Genomic DNA, 16,748 nt, shown 5'->3' with positions numbered 1-16,748 from the left:
CTAACTCTCCAACACCCTCAAAGTGTCAAAACAGATTTCCACAATTCTCACACTGTTCTTTCAGCAACAGGCCTGGATTTAACAAACAAGATGGCATTGATTGTTCAGCTTCCAGACATCATTGTTAGTCATTATTGCCTTACAACTCAAGAAACGATACCATCCAAATCGATTCAACTCAAGGAGTGGATTTCCAATCTTTCATTTCTTCTATGTCATCATGATGTGTCTCCTTCTTGCTTTTTTCTTTCACTAAATTAGCGGTTCTCAACTTGTGGGTCCCCAGGTGTTTTGGCCTACAACTCCCAGAAATTCCAGCCAGTTTATCAACTGTTAGGATTTCTGGGAATTGAAGGCCAAAACATCTGGGGACCCACAGGTTAAGAACCACTGCCCTAAACTGACTCGGTTTTGTCAGTCATAGGGTATGTTTCTTCCATGCAAAGAAACATGGAAGTGAGAAGGATGAGAAGGGCGGGATATAAATGTTGGCAATAAAATGTTGGAAATAATTTGCTGTTATGTTCCATCCAAAATTGCTAGGAAAAGATGGCATTCTCTACCCTTTAACACTTAAATAATTGTTTCCTATTTTATGGATGGATCCTTTCCTCTATATGGACAGAAATGTGAAATACAATTGACCCTCTAGATCCACAGATTTTGCATCCATGGATTCAACCATCTACACATTGAAAGTATTTCAGAAAAAACAACCCTTGATTTTGCTATTTTATATAGAAGACACAGTTTTACGACACCATTGCATATAAAAGGATTTTGATATCTACAGGGGCCCTGGAACCAAACCCCAGCATATACCAAGGGCCCACTGGACAACACTGGACGTTCCCTTTCAGCTGCATAACTCAAGATTCCATGGGCTGTCAGGAAAGAAACAAACACATGAGGTTGCAGAAACCTTTTCTAAAAGTTATTTTTGTTATTAGTTGGCTTTCCTTTTTGCAATGATAGGCCAAAGTACACACAGGTGTAGAACAGGAAGTTGCCTGCATTTTTCAGATGCCTGACACTGTTTGCTTGGGGTGGGAGAGCATGAGTCAACCAGTCACTGAGCTGAGTAACACTGCCAGTCAACACTGCCAAAGAAAAACCCAGGCTCAGTTTTCCAGATTTTATGTCTTCCTCAACACACCCAAATTAGTAATATACTGTACGTGCAGGTATATATTGCTGTACTATGCTAGAAGTCAATTAGAAATTAGGAAGGATTAACAGATTCACTGCTTTGTGGGTGCCTTTTTCAAGGTCTGTATGTCACATACAAAATTCTTCTGGAAAGTCCAATTTAAAGCTTTACAAATCCAGCATTTTGTGGCCTTTTATATCCACCTTTTTAAAGGTAAAGGTAAAGGTTTCCCCTGACATTAAGTCCAGTCGTGACTGACTCTGGGGGTTGGTGCTCATCTCCATTTCTAAGCCGAAGAGCCGGCATTGTCCATAGACATCTCCAGGTCATGTGGCCGGCATGACTGCATGGAGCGCCGTTACCTTCCCGCTGGAGCGGTACCTATTGATCTACTCACATTTACATGTTTTCGAACTGCTAGGTTGGCAACCTTTTTACATGGACGTAATATGTTACAGAGGTTACGTTTAAAATGCAGTGAAATAGAAGTACCAGCTGATGGCAGTGTTCACCATAGATTTTTTTTTATTAGGCTTGGAGAGAGGTGTTAAAATTCAGGTGGTATAAGACCTAATCGCTCATGGTGTATACACTAATCTTATTTTAATTTATGCTCACACATTTCACAGGGTGTTGTAGTGATTCAGGAATTTGCTCTACAATTGATCAAAGGAAATGAATGGGATACAACACAAGTAGTGTTAATGTCATTATGGTATCTTTGGTATTCCCAGACTTTTCCATTTAAGAGCAACTGTTTAGAATTCCTAGATCACAAGCAATGAGAGGAACATCTCATTGCATAGAGGAGCATCTCACTGCATAAGCATAGTGTTGTGCCAATAAAGTAGCACCTTTGACCCCAGGAATAGGAAGAGATGTTATTTTACTACGTCCCCCATCATCCTTCATTATCAGTGAAGCTGGCTGGGCCAAGTAGGGATGAAATCCATCAGGATCTGGAGAGCCACATAGTGCTCACCCAGATTTAAAGAAAGGAGAGTCATAGTTCAGCCAATAACAGTTCTCCCTATTTAGTGGATATCTTGCTTATTATTATGTATTAGGTTTTTAAATTGAAGATTTAACTGTTGATAGTCAATTTGGGTATTAAAATGGAAATACAAGGTTTAATGGTAACAGAATATAAAACAAATACACAATAGAAATAGGCAAATATGAAATATGGTGAATGCTACATTTTACTCATAAGATCTTCAAAAGGAATCGAATGTGACCACCTAGCATCAGAATAAGTGAAAACGTTAAACGACTGATATAATTTAATCAGGTATGGTTGGCCACTTTGTGTATGATGCATTGTAGTGTCTCTCTCCCCATGGTTTTCCCTTCCCTTCAACATGCAGTGGTACTTTGCTATTACTGGTATCACTACCAACAACAGAAATGATGCTATTACAAGCAGCTTGCGCTTTTCTTCTGCCTAGAATAAAAGGAATTAGCTATGACTCCTCACAGCACCAAATCCACTATAAAAAGAAGGCAAACAGTGGCAGCTGCTGCTTGCCATCCTGTCACAGTGTATTCTCAAAGGATATTGGGGCTTGACAGCTGCCTAAAGATACTATCCTTCAGTCATGGTAGTGAGCACAATGCAGAGTTATTGAGCTTTTTAAACCTACCAGTCAAAGAATATAGTAGCCAGAATGATGCTTTATCTGTGCACTAATCCATTGGATGAAGTTATCATAGTTTCCTCAAATATAAGCAATAGTTTACTACTGTAAAGCCTCCAACAAAAGTCAATTTATATGACCATTTGTATTCAAAATTATCCAAAATGATATTTAGATTCCAGTAAGCCAGCTCTTTTCACACAGAAATATCAGCACTTCTAGACCTCACCTTCTCACTCAGAAGCAAGGTAATGACAGAGGTAGAAGATAAAGTAGAAACAATACGGAAAATACATCCAGAATGACTGAATAATTGTCTCCAAAATCTTAGGATATAAATATCTGCCCAGAAAAAAGCTACTGAAAAGATGCATTAATCAATATTTCCTCTGCAAGATCTACCCACAAGAAAAGCTGAAATATCCAGTCATTCAGACAATAGATAATCCCATGCAATACATAAATGGTTAAAGGGTGAGTTCTCTGTCACCTCTTTGATAAGGACATGTAAAACAGAAATCATTCTTGCAACAAGGGTAATTCCAGATGGCATTTCCAGCACAAACAGGAGTATTTCATAAAAAAGTATTGAATAAATAGGAAGCACCTTAGAGGGAAATTCTTGTGATGGTCTGGTGTACAACATTAGGGCACCAGCGAGGAATGTTTGGCCCCACTGATATTTGGGACTAGAACTCCCACAATCCCTTTTCGTTTGTCATATTGGCTGAGGTTTCTGAGAGGTAGAACTTCAGAACATATGGACAACTAAAAGTTTTCCATTCCTGAACAAGAGCAACTACCTAGGCTTTTGAAAGGATACTGAGGTCCATTGGTTTTGTACTGAACTGCCTGTCAAGCAGCAGCCAGTATAAATGGTACAAAATCCAAGATGCACAAACAGAATTAGCATTTTGGTTATTCCCAATTCTTACATCTAATCCAATTCACATGTTTGTTCCCTAGATGTGTAACACATCTTTCTTAGCTCATGGAATGACTTGCCTCCACTATATTTTTAGATCTTTATTTATTTACACCCCAAATCCCCTCAGGGAGATAGGGCAGGTTACAAATAAAGTTATTATTATTAGTTATTATTCATTTATTTTGTTACTTAAAATCATTCTATTGCTTTCTTCTGCATTACCTGGTTCCACTTATGTCCTATGTCAAAAGTTCAGCCAGAGGCTATGCAAGCCAATGCAAGTCTTCTTAACTCAGCCATGTCTCTGCTTGCTTCCATGTGCAATCATATACAACAGCAATTATGTAAGAAACCCTGACCTGTATACACACCCCTTTTAAAGAGGAAGCATTGTTGTCTGTTTCTAGACAGTGAGATTGGATAAGGCAAAAAGACAACAAGTTGAATATTATTTTAGAACTGTAGAAGAACATGAATGGAGAGAAGACAATTACTCTAAATAGAGTAGGAGCTGAATGAACTCAACTAAGCATGAATTTGATATGTCTGTCCTCAAGGAAACTAAAGGAGCAACAACCCCCACTACCTGAGATGGAGACTTAGGGATGCCTCCCGCAGATGTATCCAAAGTGGATGGCTCTGGCTCATGATTGATGGCCTTGGACTCAGGGCTGGTGATGGGAGTCCCATCAGGTGGAGGAGACGAGGGTGTTTTGTTTGCTTTTGTACTGTCACTGCAGAAAAGAAGAAAGAAAGGAAGAGAAAGTTTCAGAATCAGCATTTAAAATGAAAATTTATTGTAGTTTCTTGAAAGGTTGCTTTCCCCTATATTGATAGAAACACTTCACAGTGTACCAAATGATATTGAAAGTGTGTGATGCTAAACATGTCTTGGGTATCTTTTTCATAAATTGTAAACAGCAGCTCCTGGGGGGCTGTGAAGAATGAAGTTTCAGACACACCACAAAATCAACACTAATAAAAAGTCACTATTTCACAAGAAAGAGGCCCAATGGGAGCATCCTCCAGTGCCAAAAAGCCCTGCGGGTGATTTACTAATTCATTATGGAAATAAAATATTTAAAAGTTTCCTCCCTAAATGCTGATATCACCAAATGTTGGTCACAAAAAAGCCACATTATACATTTAATATAATATATAATTGGGTCTAATTTTTATCACATAAGAGTTCTAACAGTAACAAATTTGGCTCCTATTAAAATACAGCTTTAAAATTAAGCACGTCACATCATGGCATACCAAGCAGCAGACACATTTTAACCTCCTGACTCAGTGTTCTCCCACACAACACTCAGTATTGCAAAATAAGTATGCCGATCTCTAAAGCATGAAAGCCATTTGGTTAGAGGCCATGGTCTTTGCAGCAACATAATAAGAAATGGAGTAATAGGCTTAATATTTAAACAACACGGAGTGGAAATGTTAAGAATACAACAGACAAGCTGCACTGAATTTCAGTATTTTTAGTAAAACTTACTTCCTACAACATACTTATCTCAGTATTTAGATTACTATTGTATTTTTCAAAAATGTTTTTAATCCCTTCACTTTAACAATAAAGCCTCTTGTCTAGACATTAGTACTACAAAATAAATCCCACTGAACTCATTGGGATGTGCCTCTGAATAAACACAGGTGGGAATTAGTTATCTTAGACCTTAACTTTCTGAAGGACGAAGGATTACACTGATGATAAGGAAGCAAGTGATGAAAAGTAGATCACCAGCTCTAACCTCATCCATCTTCTTCTGGCTTTTCTTTTGCCTCATAGGACCTTGTTTCACCTTTTGCATCTTATCCATAAGCACACATAGCCATAAGAGCGAGGGAAGAAAGCAACGAAGAACTTTCAACACAAAGGCCTCAAGTCACATCAGCCACCATGCATATTTATTCCACAGGTTAGTATATAAACACACTGTAATAAAACATGTCCCCCAAGCACTCACCCAGCTTTCCCTATTCTTTGAATTCTACATTATTTCTGGGAATAAGCAAAGAAATTAAAATAATGGTCTTTGCTTTTCTTTACAACTGAGGTCCCTTCCAGACAGGTCCTATGTCCCAGGATCTGATCCCAGGTTTTATGTTTACCCCAGATTATCTGGCAGTGTGGACTCATATAATCCAGTTTAAAGCAAAAAACCTGGGACCCAATCTTGAGATATAGGGCCTGTCTGGAAGGGCCCTGAAACTTGACCTTTTAAGATCAGAAAAAAACTATTATGTCATTCTAGGCTGCCACAGAGTATAAAGGAAAAGTACAAGGATGCAGAAAAATTGCTCACTAAATTGCATACACACAACCCATTTTTTTCTGGCTATGGTCCTGATAGGTCCTATTTTGTCCTATGTCCTCCATGCTTGCTTTCATCTTTGATTATAGCAAGGCTTCCAGAAGCTTCTTTTACTCAAAAAGAAATCTGGGTCATATGGTAATAATATGGCATCAAGTTCAAGAATCCTTACATTTTTCAGGGAAGCAAACCAACAGAGGTTGAAGAGTATTAGGCACTGTGTGATATAAGACAGTGTCCAACAAGTTGTCTAGCTATAAAGTTCTCAATGTACAGAGGGAAATATGCTTACGGAGATATGCAACTGTACACACCTCCACCTGTTATTGCCAACTGCAAACGCCTATCAATCCTTCTGAGCACCAACATGTCCTCTGCAGCTGCACACAAAGCTGGAGCTTTTTGCAGAAGCAATGGTAGCTGAGATTTTCTGAGAGCAGTAACTCAAAAAAGTATCTTTTCAAAGCTCTGGCATAAACATGGAACATTCCAGTTCAAATCTTGCCATATATGGCTACGAGTTCATTATAGCAGCTGGCAAAGTTGAAGGCATCTAAGGAGAAAAGAAGTTTTATGTCTTCATTTCCAAGAGCCCAGAATGTTGCCCCTATATCAAACAGCTGTTATTTGCCTTGTTGAATAGCTGTGTAAATTTAAAAGCCAAATTAAAGTCTTTAGTATTTGCATTAAACTTTGGGAAATGTAAGGATTATTTTCAGTACTAAGTATGGAAGGGGATAAGATTTTTAAAGAACAAATTAAGTTATTTGGTTTATTCATTCACACAAGTACAATCTAAAACAACTCCAGAACCAAAGCTGTTTGGATCATGCAAACCACTCAATTGCAGTCACCAAGCTATCAAGGCACTATGTTGTTAGAATGCAGCCTGGTATTTGACTTCTGCATCCAAATCAGAGCAAATGAGGAATGCAGCTCTCTATACTGGTACCTGCTCATCTTTTTCCTCAGCCTGGAGAACAGTTTAGTTTTCTTTCTGTTGAGGACGGCACACGTAAGTGATCTCCATTACAACAGGACTCAACCAATGAGAAAGAAAGGTGAAGATTCCGTGTATGAGCTAATGTGGTTACCATGAAGATATTCATTCAAAGAGGACCTACAGGACCACCTCCCAGTGTACATCAGATACACTTTGCAGAGAAGAGGCTCACTGGACATGTCAGTGGAGAAATGTTTACTATTTCTGCATTCTACCTAACACCATTCCTCCCTCCAGTTACCTCAAAGTTATTTCAGAATACACTGGGGGAAATCTTGGAAGTTGGGGTAGAAGAAGGTTGAAAGCTGTCTTGAATCTCATTCACAGGAGCAAGGGAGGATGTAAACCGAAGATGAATGAACAAACAAACAGAGACTGGGTTTTCCAAATTTTGATCCCCATCACAATAGCAAACTTGTATTCCCAAATATCTATGTTCTCTTTTAAACATGTCATGGAATGACCAACAGATTCTGTTGATGGACAGACCATGTAGATGTAGCTAGTCATATAAATTCCTCAATGAAATCATGTCCCACAGTTCTAACCAGGCAACAAGCTAGTGTTAAGGATCCAAGTGCTGTCTCATTAAATGTATTCATTTAATGTATTCATGTCACAGAGTGACCCTATAGAGACGCAGACCATGTAAAACTAATGGCATATATAAAAGGAATACATTACCACAGTGCTCAGTTCCTTCTGTCTTTACCAAAAAATGTTTTTCTTAAGGGTGGATTTTCAAATGTTTAAAATGTTGCACAGTGTAGTTTCTAATTTCTGAATTTTTCAGACTCCTATATTTGTAATACTTAAAACTGTGGGTAATTTTTTTCTTAACTTCAGCCCTAACTCAACTCTGTTTTTTGCCAATATAATTGGTATATAGCCAGTTCCCAGGTTATGAACAAGATAGGTTTTGTAGGTTTGTTCTTAAGTTTAATTTGTATGTAAGTCTGAACAGGTACATTTTAAGTGTAACTCCAGCCAAAAATACATAATTTTTAAAGCTTTGGATAGCATTGCTGTGCTTTGCTATATGTGTCCCTGTTCAGAAGATTTTACCTCACCTTCTGTGCCTGAGATCATTGGATTTTGAAAAATATGGCTTGTTCTGGAAACAAGGATTTGTAATAAAGCTTCAGGGGAGATACCTTTTCCCCATGATAACTCTTTCAAGAGTGAATTTCTCTTCCTAGGAGTGAATTTCCCTTCCTAGGGGTAAATTTCTCTCACTTCCTGTTTCTCATCCCCATTTTTAACTATGTGTCCTTTGTAAGTCAGAAGTTTGTAACTCGGGGATGCCTGTAATTGCCTTTAAGTCTAATTTTTTAACATTTCATGTAACAGGAACATGGCCATATAGCCCAGAAAGCTCACAGCAACCCAGTGATTCCAGCCATGAAAGCTTTGGACAACACAAGGAAAATGCCTCTCCTAAGTTCCTACACCTTTGAACTCCAGATATTTTTATTCAAAAACAGATTCAGTTGGGTTCAATGAGTATATACAAAATAAAAAGAAAGATACTGGGAGAGGTATCTAGCTTTGAGATTGATATACTTTCAGCAGAAGCTTTTAGGGACTCCAGTCCACTACATCAGATGTACCAGTATATAAGATAGCAACCTAAAACAATCAACCCTGAGATCATCTCTGGCTCTTTTGCTCAATCTCTGTGCTTGCAACACTGGTCTTGGCTTGTATTTTATTCATGTAAAGCAGAGTGTGAAACTATTTCCAAATTCTCTCCCACTCTCCTTTAATTCTTCTTGTACCTTTGACCAAGGTCTCTTTTGCAGAATCCATAGATGGTCTATAAGAAAACTGTCCACATCTTTGTGGGTGAGAGGTTGCTCCATACATTGGCCAAAAATATAAAAGATGCCAGCTTCGTGTCAGCTAGACAATTTCCTATAAGCTTGATACAGAATGATTTGACAAAGGTCTGAGAGTATGGATGTAAATCAGCAGGTGACTACAGAAAAGGTATCATGCTAATCTCCATTTATCCTCTGAAGGCAATCCAATGAAGCCACAGCCATCCTCCCTTCCCTAATGCTGGCTTGGCACATTCATCTCATTACAGCAACTGGGACACACAGCAGCTGGGAGTCTGAGTTCCCAAATTGCTTCATCACTCATGCATTTGGTTGAGAGCCAGAGGCCATCCCATCCAACAAGTGGGGCCTGCCTTCCCCTTAACTGTAGGAGTTGAGGGTGGGAAAGATAATTTATATATATGCACAGTTCTCACAGATTTTACTTTCTTCCTCTTTTTCCTCCCTCCTCAGCTGTCTTGGCTTCCTCAAAACTAAAACTGCATAACAGTCACAATTAATTTCCTTGCAAAGAATGCCGAGTGAACTTGGCTGAAAAAGGTAGTATGGTTTTGAGTTCCTCAAATGAGTGTGTGGAAGAAACAGAAACCAATACATGGCTTATTGCTTATGTTTCACCTTCTGGAACTCAAGACCTTCACTACTTCAAACAGAGGAGGAGGACAATAAATACCCTGACGTTTATCTCTTATATTGGATGGGAATCACAGAAACAATGCCTTGCCCATATGTTTGTCCAGATGTGCAGATTAACTCAAGTGGAAGATGCTGAGATGTGAAGGTTTTGGTCCTTCCCATACCTCTTTACATCCTAAATTTGTAATGTAATCAATTAGACCAGAAAGCCTCTAATTAAGCAATACAAGCCAATTTTTTTGTGTCAGGAGCGACTTGAGAAACTGCAATCACTTCTGATGTGAGAGAATTGGCCATCTGCAAGGACATTGCCCAGGGATGCTCGGATGTTTGATGTTTCTACCGTCCTTGTGGGACGCTTCTTTCATGTCCGTGCATGGGGAGCTGGAGCTGACAGAGGGAGCTCACCCGATCACCCCAGATTTGAACTGCCCACCTATTGGTCAGCAGTCCTGCTGGCACAAGGGTTTAATCCATTGTGCCACTGAGAGCTCCAAGACAAGCTAATGAATTCCACTGTGAGGTGAATGTAATATCCTGCCTTGTTCAAAAGCTGGCTACCACAGCTTTCCAGTTTGATTGCACTATGGTTGTGTGAATCCTAACCATTTAAAATTGACCAGGCATCTGAGCTGTGCAATGTCATTTAAGTATGTCAAGTCTTCATGTGTGCAATCCTATATGCATTCAACTCCATCCAATTTGTTTGCTCAATTTGCAAGTGCATGAAAACATAGCTCAAGCTGGTCCCCAGTTCTTAATAATATGAGTCAAAAGTAATAAAGCCAAGGAGCTCAAAGGGCCAGCCTTTAGCCCCAGAGCTCAGAATAAGGTTTATTATGATAATTGTTGTTATTATTTATTATTATTATGTATATAGCACCAACAATGTGCACGGCATTTTACAGAATTCAAGACAAGAAGTCCCTGCCCCCAAGGAGCTTACAAACTAAAATTGGACAAAGGGAAGAAAAAAAGAGGAAAGAGTGGGAAAGGGGAGGTAGGGATAAAGAGGGAAAGAATGTGTAATTAGTTCAGTTACACATACCTAGGCTAGTTACAGGCTGCGTTACATTAAGACAAAGAAGCTAGAGTCTCAAAGGTTGCCCCCTTTTCAATGGAATCAACCCAATGCGACTAAAGCAGTGGTTCTCAACCTGTTGGTCCCCAGATGTTTTTGGCCTTCAACTCCCAGAAATCCTAACAGCTGGTAAACTGTCTGGGACTTCTGGGAGTTGTAGGCTAAAACATCCAGGGAACCACAGGTTGAGAACCATTGCCCGGCACACAGAAACTGGCTTTATCCTGTACTTATCTCCAGAGTAGGAAAAGCTAGATTTCTGTGTCTGCTTCTTAAAAGAAGCTGCAATCATAACCAAGGGTTTCATTTTTTTTAAAAAGCAGAAAAATATTGTTCTCCATGTCTTTATATCATTTCCCCCAGGCCTGTAGCCGGGGGGGGGGGGGGGGGGGGGTTAAGGCTTCAACCACCCGAAATGTTTCAGGTTAAAAAAAAATCTTATTTACTCATGAATTGGTTAACCAGTTAAAATGCACGAGTAAACCAGATTTTTTTAACCTGAGACATTTTAGGGGGTTGAACCCTTAACCCCCCCCCCCCCCCGCCACCGGCTACAGACCTGATTTCTCCCTGTTTTCACCACCTTGTTTAAGAGGGTGCATGTGTCACCATGTTCAGCACATATGAAAAACCATGTGTTGTTCATTGCATATAAGGAAATGGCATCCATATGGTAAAACACATGTCTGCAGTCTGCAAGGGAGATAAAGGCATTGGATGAGTCAATTCCTTTGTTGGCAGAATGAAAGCAGGGAGAGATGAGGGGCATGCTTAATGACCCATGACAGTCAAATGAATAAGAGAAACAAAAATACAGACCTAACCCCACCCTTATCACAAATGCAAGATTTCCCCATATTCCCTTTGATACAGGTATAGGTTAACATTTACTAACCTTGGCTGAGCTTTCACAGGATAGGTGCTTGTTGCATGTGCTTTGTCTAGAGTCACAAGAACATCATTCAAGTTTTGGTTCAGCTGAAACAAACATTTAAAATAAAGTAGAAGCTCAGCAGAAAGGAAGATTCAGAATAGACCTCAACAAAAAGACAATGTCAGAAATGCATTAAAGAGAACCCAAGATTGCAAGAAGAGAAATTCACTAGACATGGTCATCCATTCATTGGCATTCCCTCTAACTCATGGTCACATAAAAACTGGGCAATTGGTTGATCTAAAGAAGCAGGTGCCACATGAGCAAATTCTATATCTAATTTACAAAACAAATTCAGCTCATGTTTCTTCTATTTCCTGCCTTTTCTCCCCCTCTGTTCCTTCAGTCACATGTTTCTACTGCTATCGCTCCTTGCATCAACACAGGGGCTTTGTTTTTCATTGGGACTTAATGCCTTCCTTCTGCTCACTCTTCCCATCTGCAGCTAGGAAACTTGCCTGCAACTGTAGCCTCGGTTGCTATGGAACTGCCGTTTATCACAAAACAACATGTTAAGCCAAGCTTAGCATTCACACTGGGGGAACGAAGAGGATGACGTCTTTGCCGGCAGCCCATGTGCCTGCCATGGCAGCCATTCTGTTGAACTCACCTGGCTTCAATAAAGTGCAAATGCCTCTTAAGGAAAGAAAACTTTCATGCACGTAACATTTATCCAAAGGGGAAATGCAAAAAACAGTAAAATATTAAAATCTTGTTACCAAGTGGTATCATGGGTGCCCAAGATTTGGTCTCCAAAAAGAGTACACAGTTGACAGAAAGCAATGATACTATGCATAATGTTGCAATGATACCACACATAATGTTATGCCATCACACTTTTGTTTGTGTTGATAAAATCACCCTTGCAGTTTGTGAAAGGTTGTTGAGGTACCTCCATGCAGAGTAGTGGCAGTACCCAGGTATGCCCATTTTGTGTGTCCAGACTCCTGCAAGTCCTGTAATCAATCTATATATCCCACACATGAGGGCTGGCACTCATTTTTCCTGGTTCATGGATAAATAGGCTTCAATTGCTGAATAATATACATACAATGAATGTCCTTTCCAATTTGAAAAGTGCATCAGCATTTTGATGTTCTGTCTGTCAGTAGCCAAGAACATTATATGCCAGATCAAAGTGACTGGGAGACATTTCCTGTATTTGTTTATACTTTAAAAAGTGATGCAGCCACTCCACAAAATGCTTACTAATGCTTTAGGCAACTCACAAAACCTAATGGTAACAAACATGAATTGGGTGGTAGAATTTACAAGTTATGAAAGAAGGGCAAGCCTGCCGAAAAATAAAGCAGCAAGACCACGCAAGATAATGTTTTGGTTTTGTTCCATTTCTATTCCTCTTTTCTGTTAAGGGAATTCAAAGCAACACTGATAGTATTCTCAGGCAGTTTCCCATCCAACCTTTGCCCAGACACTAAGCTGCTTAGCTTCAGTAAAGCTGTTTCATGTTCGTCATTCGTGTTGTAACCTCACAAGATGAATAATGACCATGAAACAATCTTGTTGAAACTGGGAAGCTGGGATGATGGGAAAGATTCTGATAACAAATGAAGGATTCCCATAACAATTCCCATAACAATTACAGCACTTTGAAAAGCAACTGAGAAAAGGTTTAGGGAAAGCCAGCTACCACATGCACAGTCCCTTAAAAGAGGAAGAGTGTTGTCCATCTTTACCTTGCCCATTTCCTTATGAAAGTTCTCTTCTAACCCAGCGATGCTCTGGAATGTGTTGACGTAGAAACCAACACGGCTGGCAAATAAAACGTAACACAGATTACTAAAGGCAGAAGCAGATCATTCTTCTTTAAATGCATGTTACTTACTAATAGACTCTCATTTCCTCTAGTAATTCACTTGCAAAGTCATAGTGTTAGTCAGAACTGATCCCCATTGCCTACACTTAGCAAATGAAACAATAAAGAATAGACAAAGTTGAGCTTTATTAGAACCCCAAGCTATCTAAAAGGACACCTTAAGCTGTTCCATCTACCAACCTGCCAAGTATATACACAGATATAGCAGGGTGAACTCTCCACTGCTTACCTATTCCATAGTGAAGGCAGCTCTTCCTGAAGATCAATATTCATCTCCTCAAACACTTTCTGGGCTTTTACTAAATCTTCTTCAGCCTGGAGAGAGGTGGTAAAATTAATGTCACTCCAATATGATATAGTTTTAGGAGACAACTTATTTGAGTTTATTGCATGGTCTGTGAGCAGCTTAAATCTAGGACATCCCTGATGGAGACCTGGATTGCTGTAGATAGTAGTTCTCAAACTGTGCTCCTCTGAGCCCTTATGACAGTAGTTCTCAACCTGTGAGTCCCCAGATGTTTTGGCTTTCAACTCCCAGAAATCCCAACAGCTGGTAAACTGGCTGGGATTTCTGGGATGTGTAGGCCAAAACATCTAGGGACCACTGCCTTAGGCCAGCTGCCACTGGCTCAGCCCATCTGTCAAATTTTAAAATGCAATGCGGCCCGGGTATCCAAAAGTTTCTTGGAGCTCCAAGAGAAACTTTCCATTCTGAGGTTTTAAAAGTTTGAGAACCCCTGCTGTAAATAATTGCCAAAGCATCTCCCTTGAACCAGGAAGAGCAATGAAATTCTCATTTACAGGGAATTACCCAGACCTGAGGAGCAACGCCCAAATGGTGACAATAAATGAAATCCCAGGGGATTCTGAAGTGATTTTGATGTGCTGTGCATGTGCTAAGAGAGCAAAAAGTTCATCTACCTTGCACTTTTTGTTCCTTCACATCTCTATCATGTTACTTTGCGTCACATCCAAAGTAACATGATGGAGCTGTGAAGGAACAAAAAGTACAAGGCTCTCTGCATTAGGCTTTGCATACTTATATAATACACCAGCTTTGCCCGGCCATGCGTTGCTGTGGCTTATGGGAATCCTTTGTTGGCCAGGTGGAATAGCAGTGAATAGATGTGTAGTTTTGTTGTTTTGTCCTAGGCCGAAATTTCATTACCCTTTTATATATATAGATGTAAGAGGAGAACACAGGGATTTGCATTTTAAAAAACAGAATTCCAGAGCCTAACTTTATTAAACCAATATTTTCAGTTTTAGAATTGTATGCAAATGTTAACTTTTAAAAATATATATCTAATTTCAACTAAATTTCAAATCTCACTGGTTCCTTTTATTAAAACCTACCCTTCTCATATGACCTTCTAATTCTCAACACTGTCCTCTCCCATCTTGAAATAATTATGTAAATTCTTGATTCAAAAAGCAAACATGCAAATAGCTTGCGTAATAAAAATTGTCTAGTAACCAGCTGCACATCCAATTTTTTTATTAAAAGAGATCTAAATGGGAGACTACTTAATACTACCATATATCCACAATTCTAGGCAAACAAAAATACTGCAGGATTCATCTCAATATGAAGCTGAAATGCATAGATTATTAACAATGCCCATGAGCTGAAGATTTAAAGAGACAAACACATTCTGTATAATAGTACCACAAAATATTTTGTTTCAGAGGCTTAATTTGGGACAGCCTAGTATAATATGGATAAACAGTGAACCTAGAAACATCAATTCAAATGCAAGGAAGGAGAGAAAGCATGCACACACAAGCAACAAAGATACACTCCACACCACAAAAGCGGGAAAGTCAGAAGCCTATGTGGGCTGTTGACAGAAAGCATTATTTGTGTGATCTGGAACTCTGAATACACATAGCATCGCCCGTCAACATTTGCAGATCTGACTTTCGTGGATTTGATTATTCATGGATTTGGTCTGTCTAGTAATATTTATTCCAATAGGATTCTGTGGTCAGCTTCTAGCAAAGTTTTACCAGAGAGTCATTAAGGAGAACCTAGAGAGTCCTAGGGAGATGTTCTCTCAAATAAAAAAATGGCAATTTTATTATACTCCTAGTTTTTCTCTTTGATGGGGATCATACGTTCTTCATCCCAGTGAATATAGACAGCTGGGTTGCAAAAAAAGTCCTGTGTGCTAGACTTCCTATTTTTTGCCCAGAATTAAAAGCAGATTCCAATCTATCACTAAAGGCTGCAAATACCAGAAACATCCTTGAATACAAAATGGCTCATTTGGCTAAATCACAGATATCCTTTCTTAGCAAAGATAAGAAGGCTGTGGTTTGGAACACAGAAACTGCCTATAAAACTACAGTATAGGCAGTCCCCAAGTTGTTGAACTGAATTTGTATATAAGTTGGAAGAGGTACATTTTGGCATGCTTTGGATAGCACAGGGAGGGATTAACACCCTGTAGGGTTTGTTTTGCTGTCCATGCCCCTGTTCAGAAGAGTTCACCTCACTTTCTTTCCCTGTGATCATTGGATTTTGAAAATTTTAGCTTTGTGTGGAAATAAGGATTGGTGATAAAGCTTCAATTGTGATACCTTTTCCCTATGATAACTCTTTCAGGAATGAATTTCCCTTCCTAGGGGTAATTTCTCTCACTTCCTGTTGTCTCACCCCCATTCTTAGCTATGTGTCATTTGTAAATTGGATATTCATAACTCGGGGACTGCCTGTACTTTGTTGCTCAGTGAACATCCATACCCTTACAGCTGAAACAATCAACATCTTAAGAAACCCCCAAAAGCAAACTATGTTCTTATTTATGACAAAGCAATTCCCAAGGCAGCGTTCACTCTCAAAATAAGTATAAAGTAATGATTAGACCTATTCCAGATTCTGTTGTCTTCCCAAAGGGATCACACAGCCATCAGAAAACAGGGAATATTTTTGCTGTTTTTATTTGAATTTGAATTTTATTTGAATTTGTTCAGTTAAACAAATTTCTAGTTCAAGGCTTATGTCTTAATGCATTTTTATGACACTACAGATTTTCCACAATTAGCCTATTTCAAGGTACACTATGGACAAAAAAGTAAACTTACTCTTCAAATGCAAGAAAAAAAAGAAACCAAACCCATAAATAACTAGATTATATTCTCAAGAGTAAACAAATAATGGATTGGATCTGGACATATTATTACCATATCCACCATCATTTCACAATTAAAACAGGGACATGTGTGGTCAAGATGGCAAAAATTATTAAGGAGGAAGATCATACAAACTAGGAGAGGCGGCAGCAGTTTGCTTTTTCCTGAGTCGACCTGTCCTCTCCTCTCTGCTCCTTGCTGAGTTAATAATGTGTAAACTATTGTTTCACTTTGAACTTAAATTACAA

General features: G+C 39.1%; 1 protein-coding gene across 21 annotated transcripts in view; it reads right to left on the bottom strand.

Annotated features, from left to right (window-relative positions):
- bin1 (bridging integrator 1) overlaps positions 1 to 16,748 on the bottom strand; it is a 156,186-nt gene that overhangs the window by 21,235 nt on the left and 118,203 nt on the right. For 16 of the 21 annotated variants that reach the window (XM_062967342.1, XM_062967344.1, XM_062967348.1 and 13 more), the window contains 5 exons: positions 13,595 to 13,680; positions 13,226 to 13,301; positions 11,490 to 11,572; positions 6,986 to 7,030; positions 4,302 to 4,449 (listed from right to left, as the gene is read on the bottom strand). In XM_062967342.1, coding sequence (XP_062823412.1) covers positions 4,302 to 4,449; positions 6,986 to 7,030; positions 11,490 to 11,572; positions 13,226 to 13,301; positions 13,595 to 13,680 — 438 coding nt within the window. The remainder of the gene's footprint in view (positions 1 to 4,301; positions 4,450 to 6,985; positions 7,031 to 11,489; positions 11,573 to 13,225; positions 13,302 to 13,594; positions 13,681 to 16,748) is intronic. The other 5 variants (XM_062967349.1, XM_062967340.1, XM_062967346.1 and 2 more) reach the window with 1 other exon arrangement.

This window comes from Anolis carolinensis, chromosome 1 (genome assembly GCF_035594765.1).
Source record: "Anolis carolinensis isolate JA03-04 chromosome 1, rAnoCar3.1.pri, whole genome shotgun sequence".
In the NCBI taxonomy this organism is placed as follows: Eukaryota; Metazoa; Chordata; class Lepidosauria; order Squamata; family Dactyloidae; genus Anolis; species Anolis carolinensis.
The sequence above is the reverse complement of the archived record's forward strand: the minus strand, read 5'-3'. Positions and strand labels throughout refer to the sequence as shown.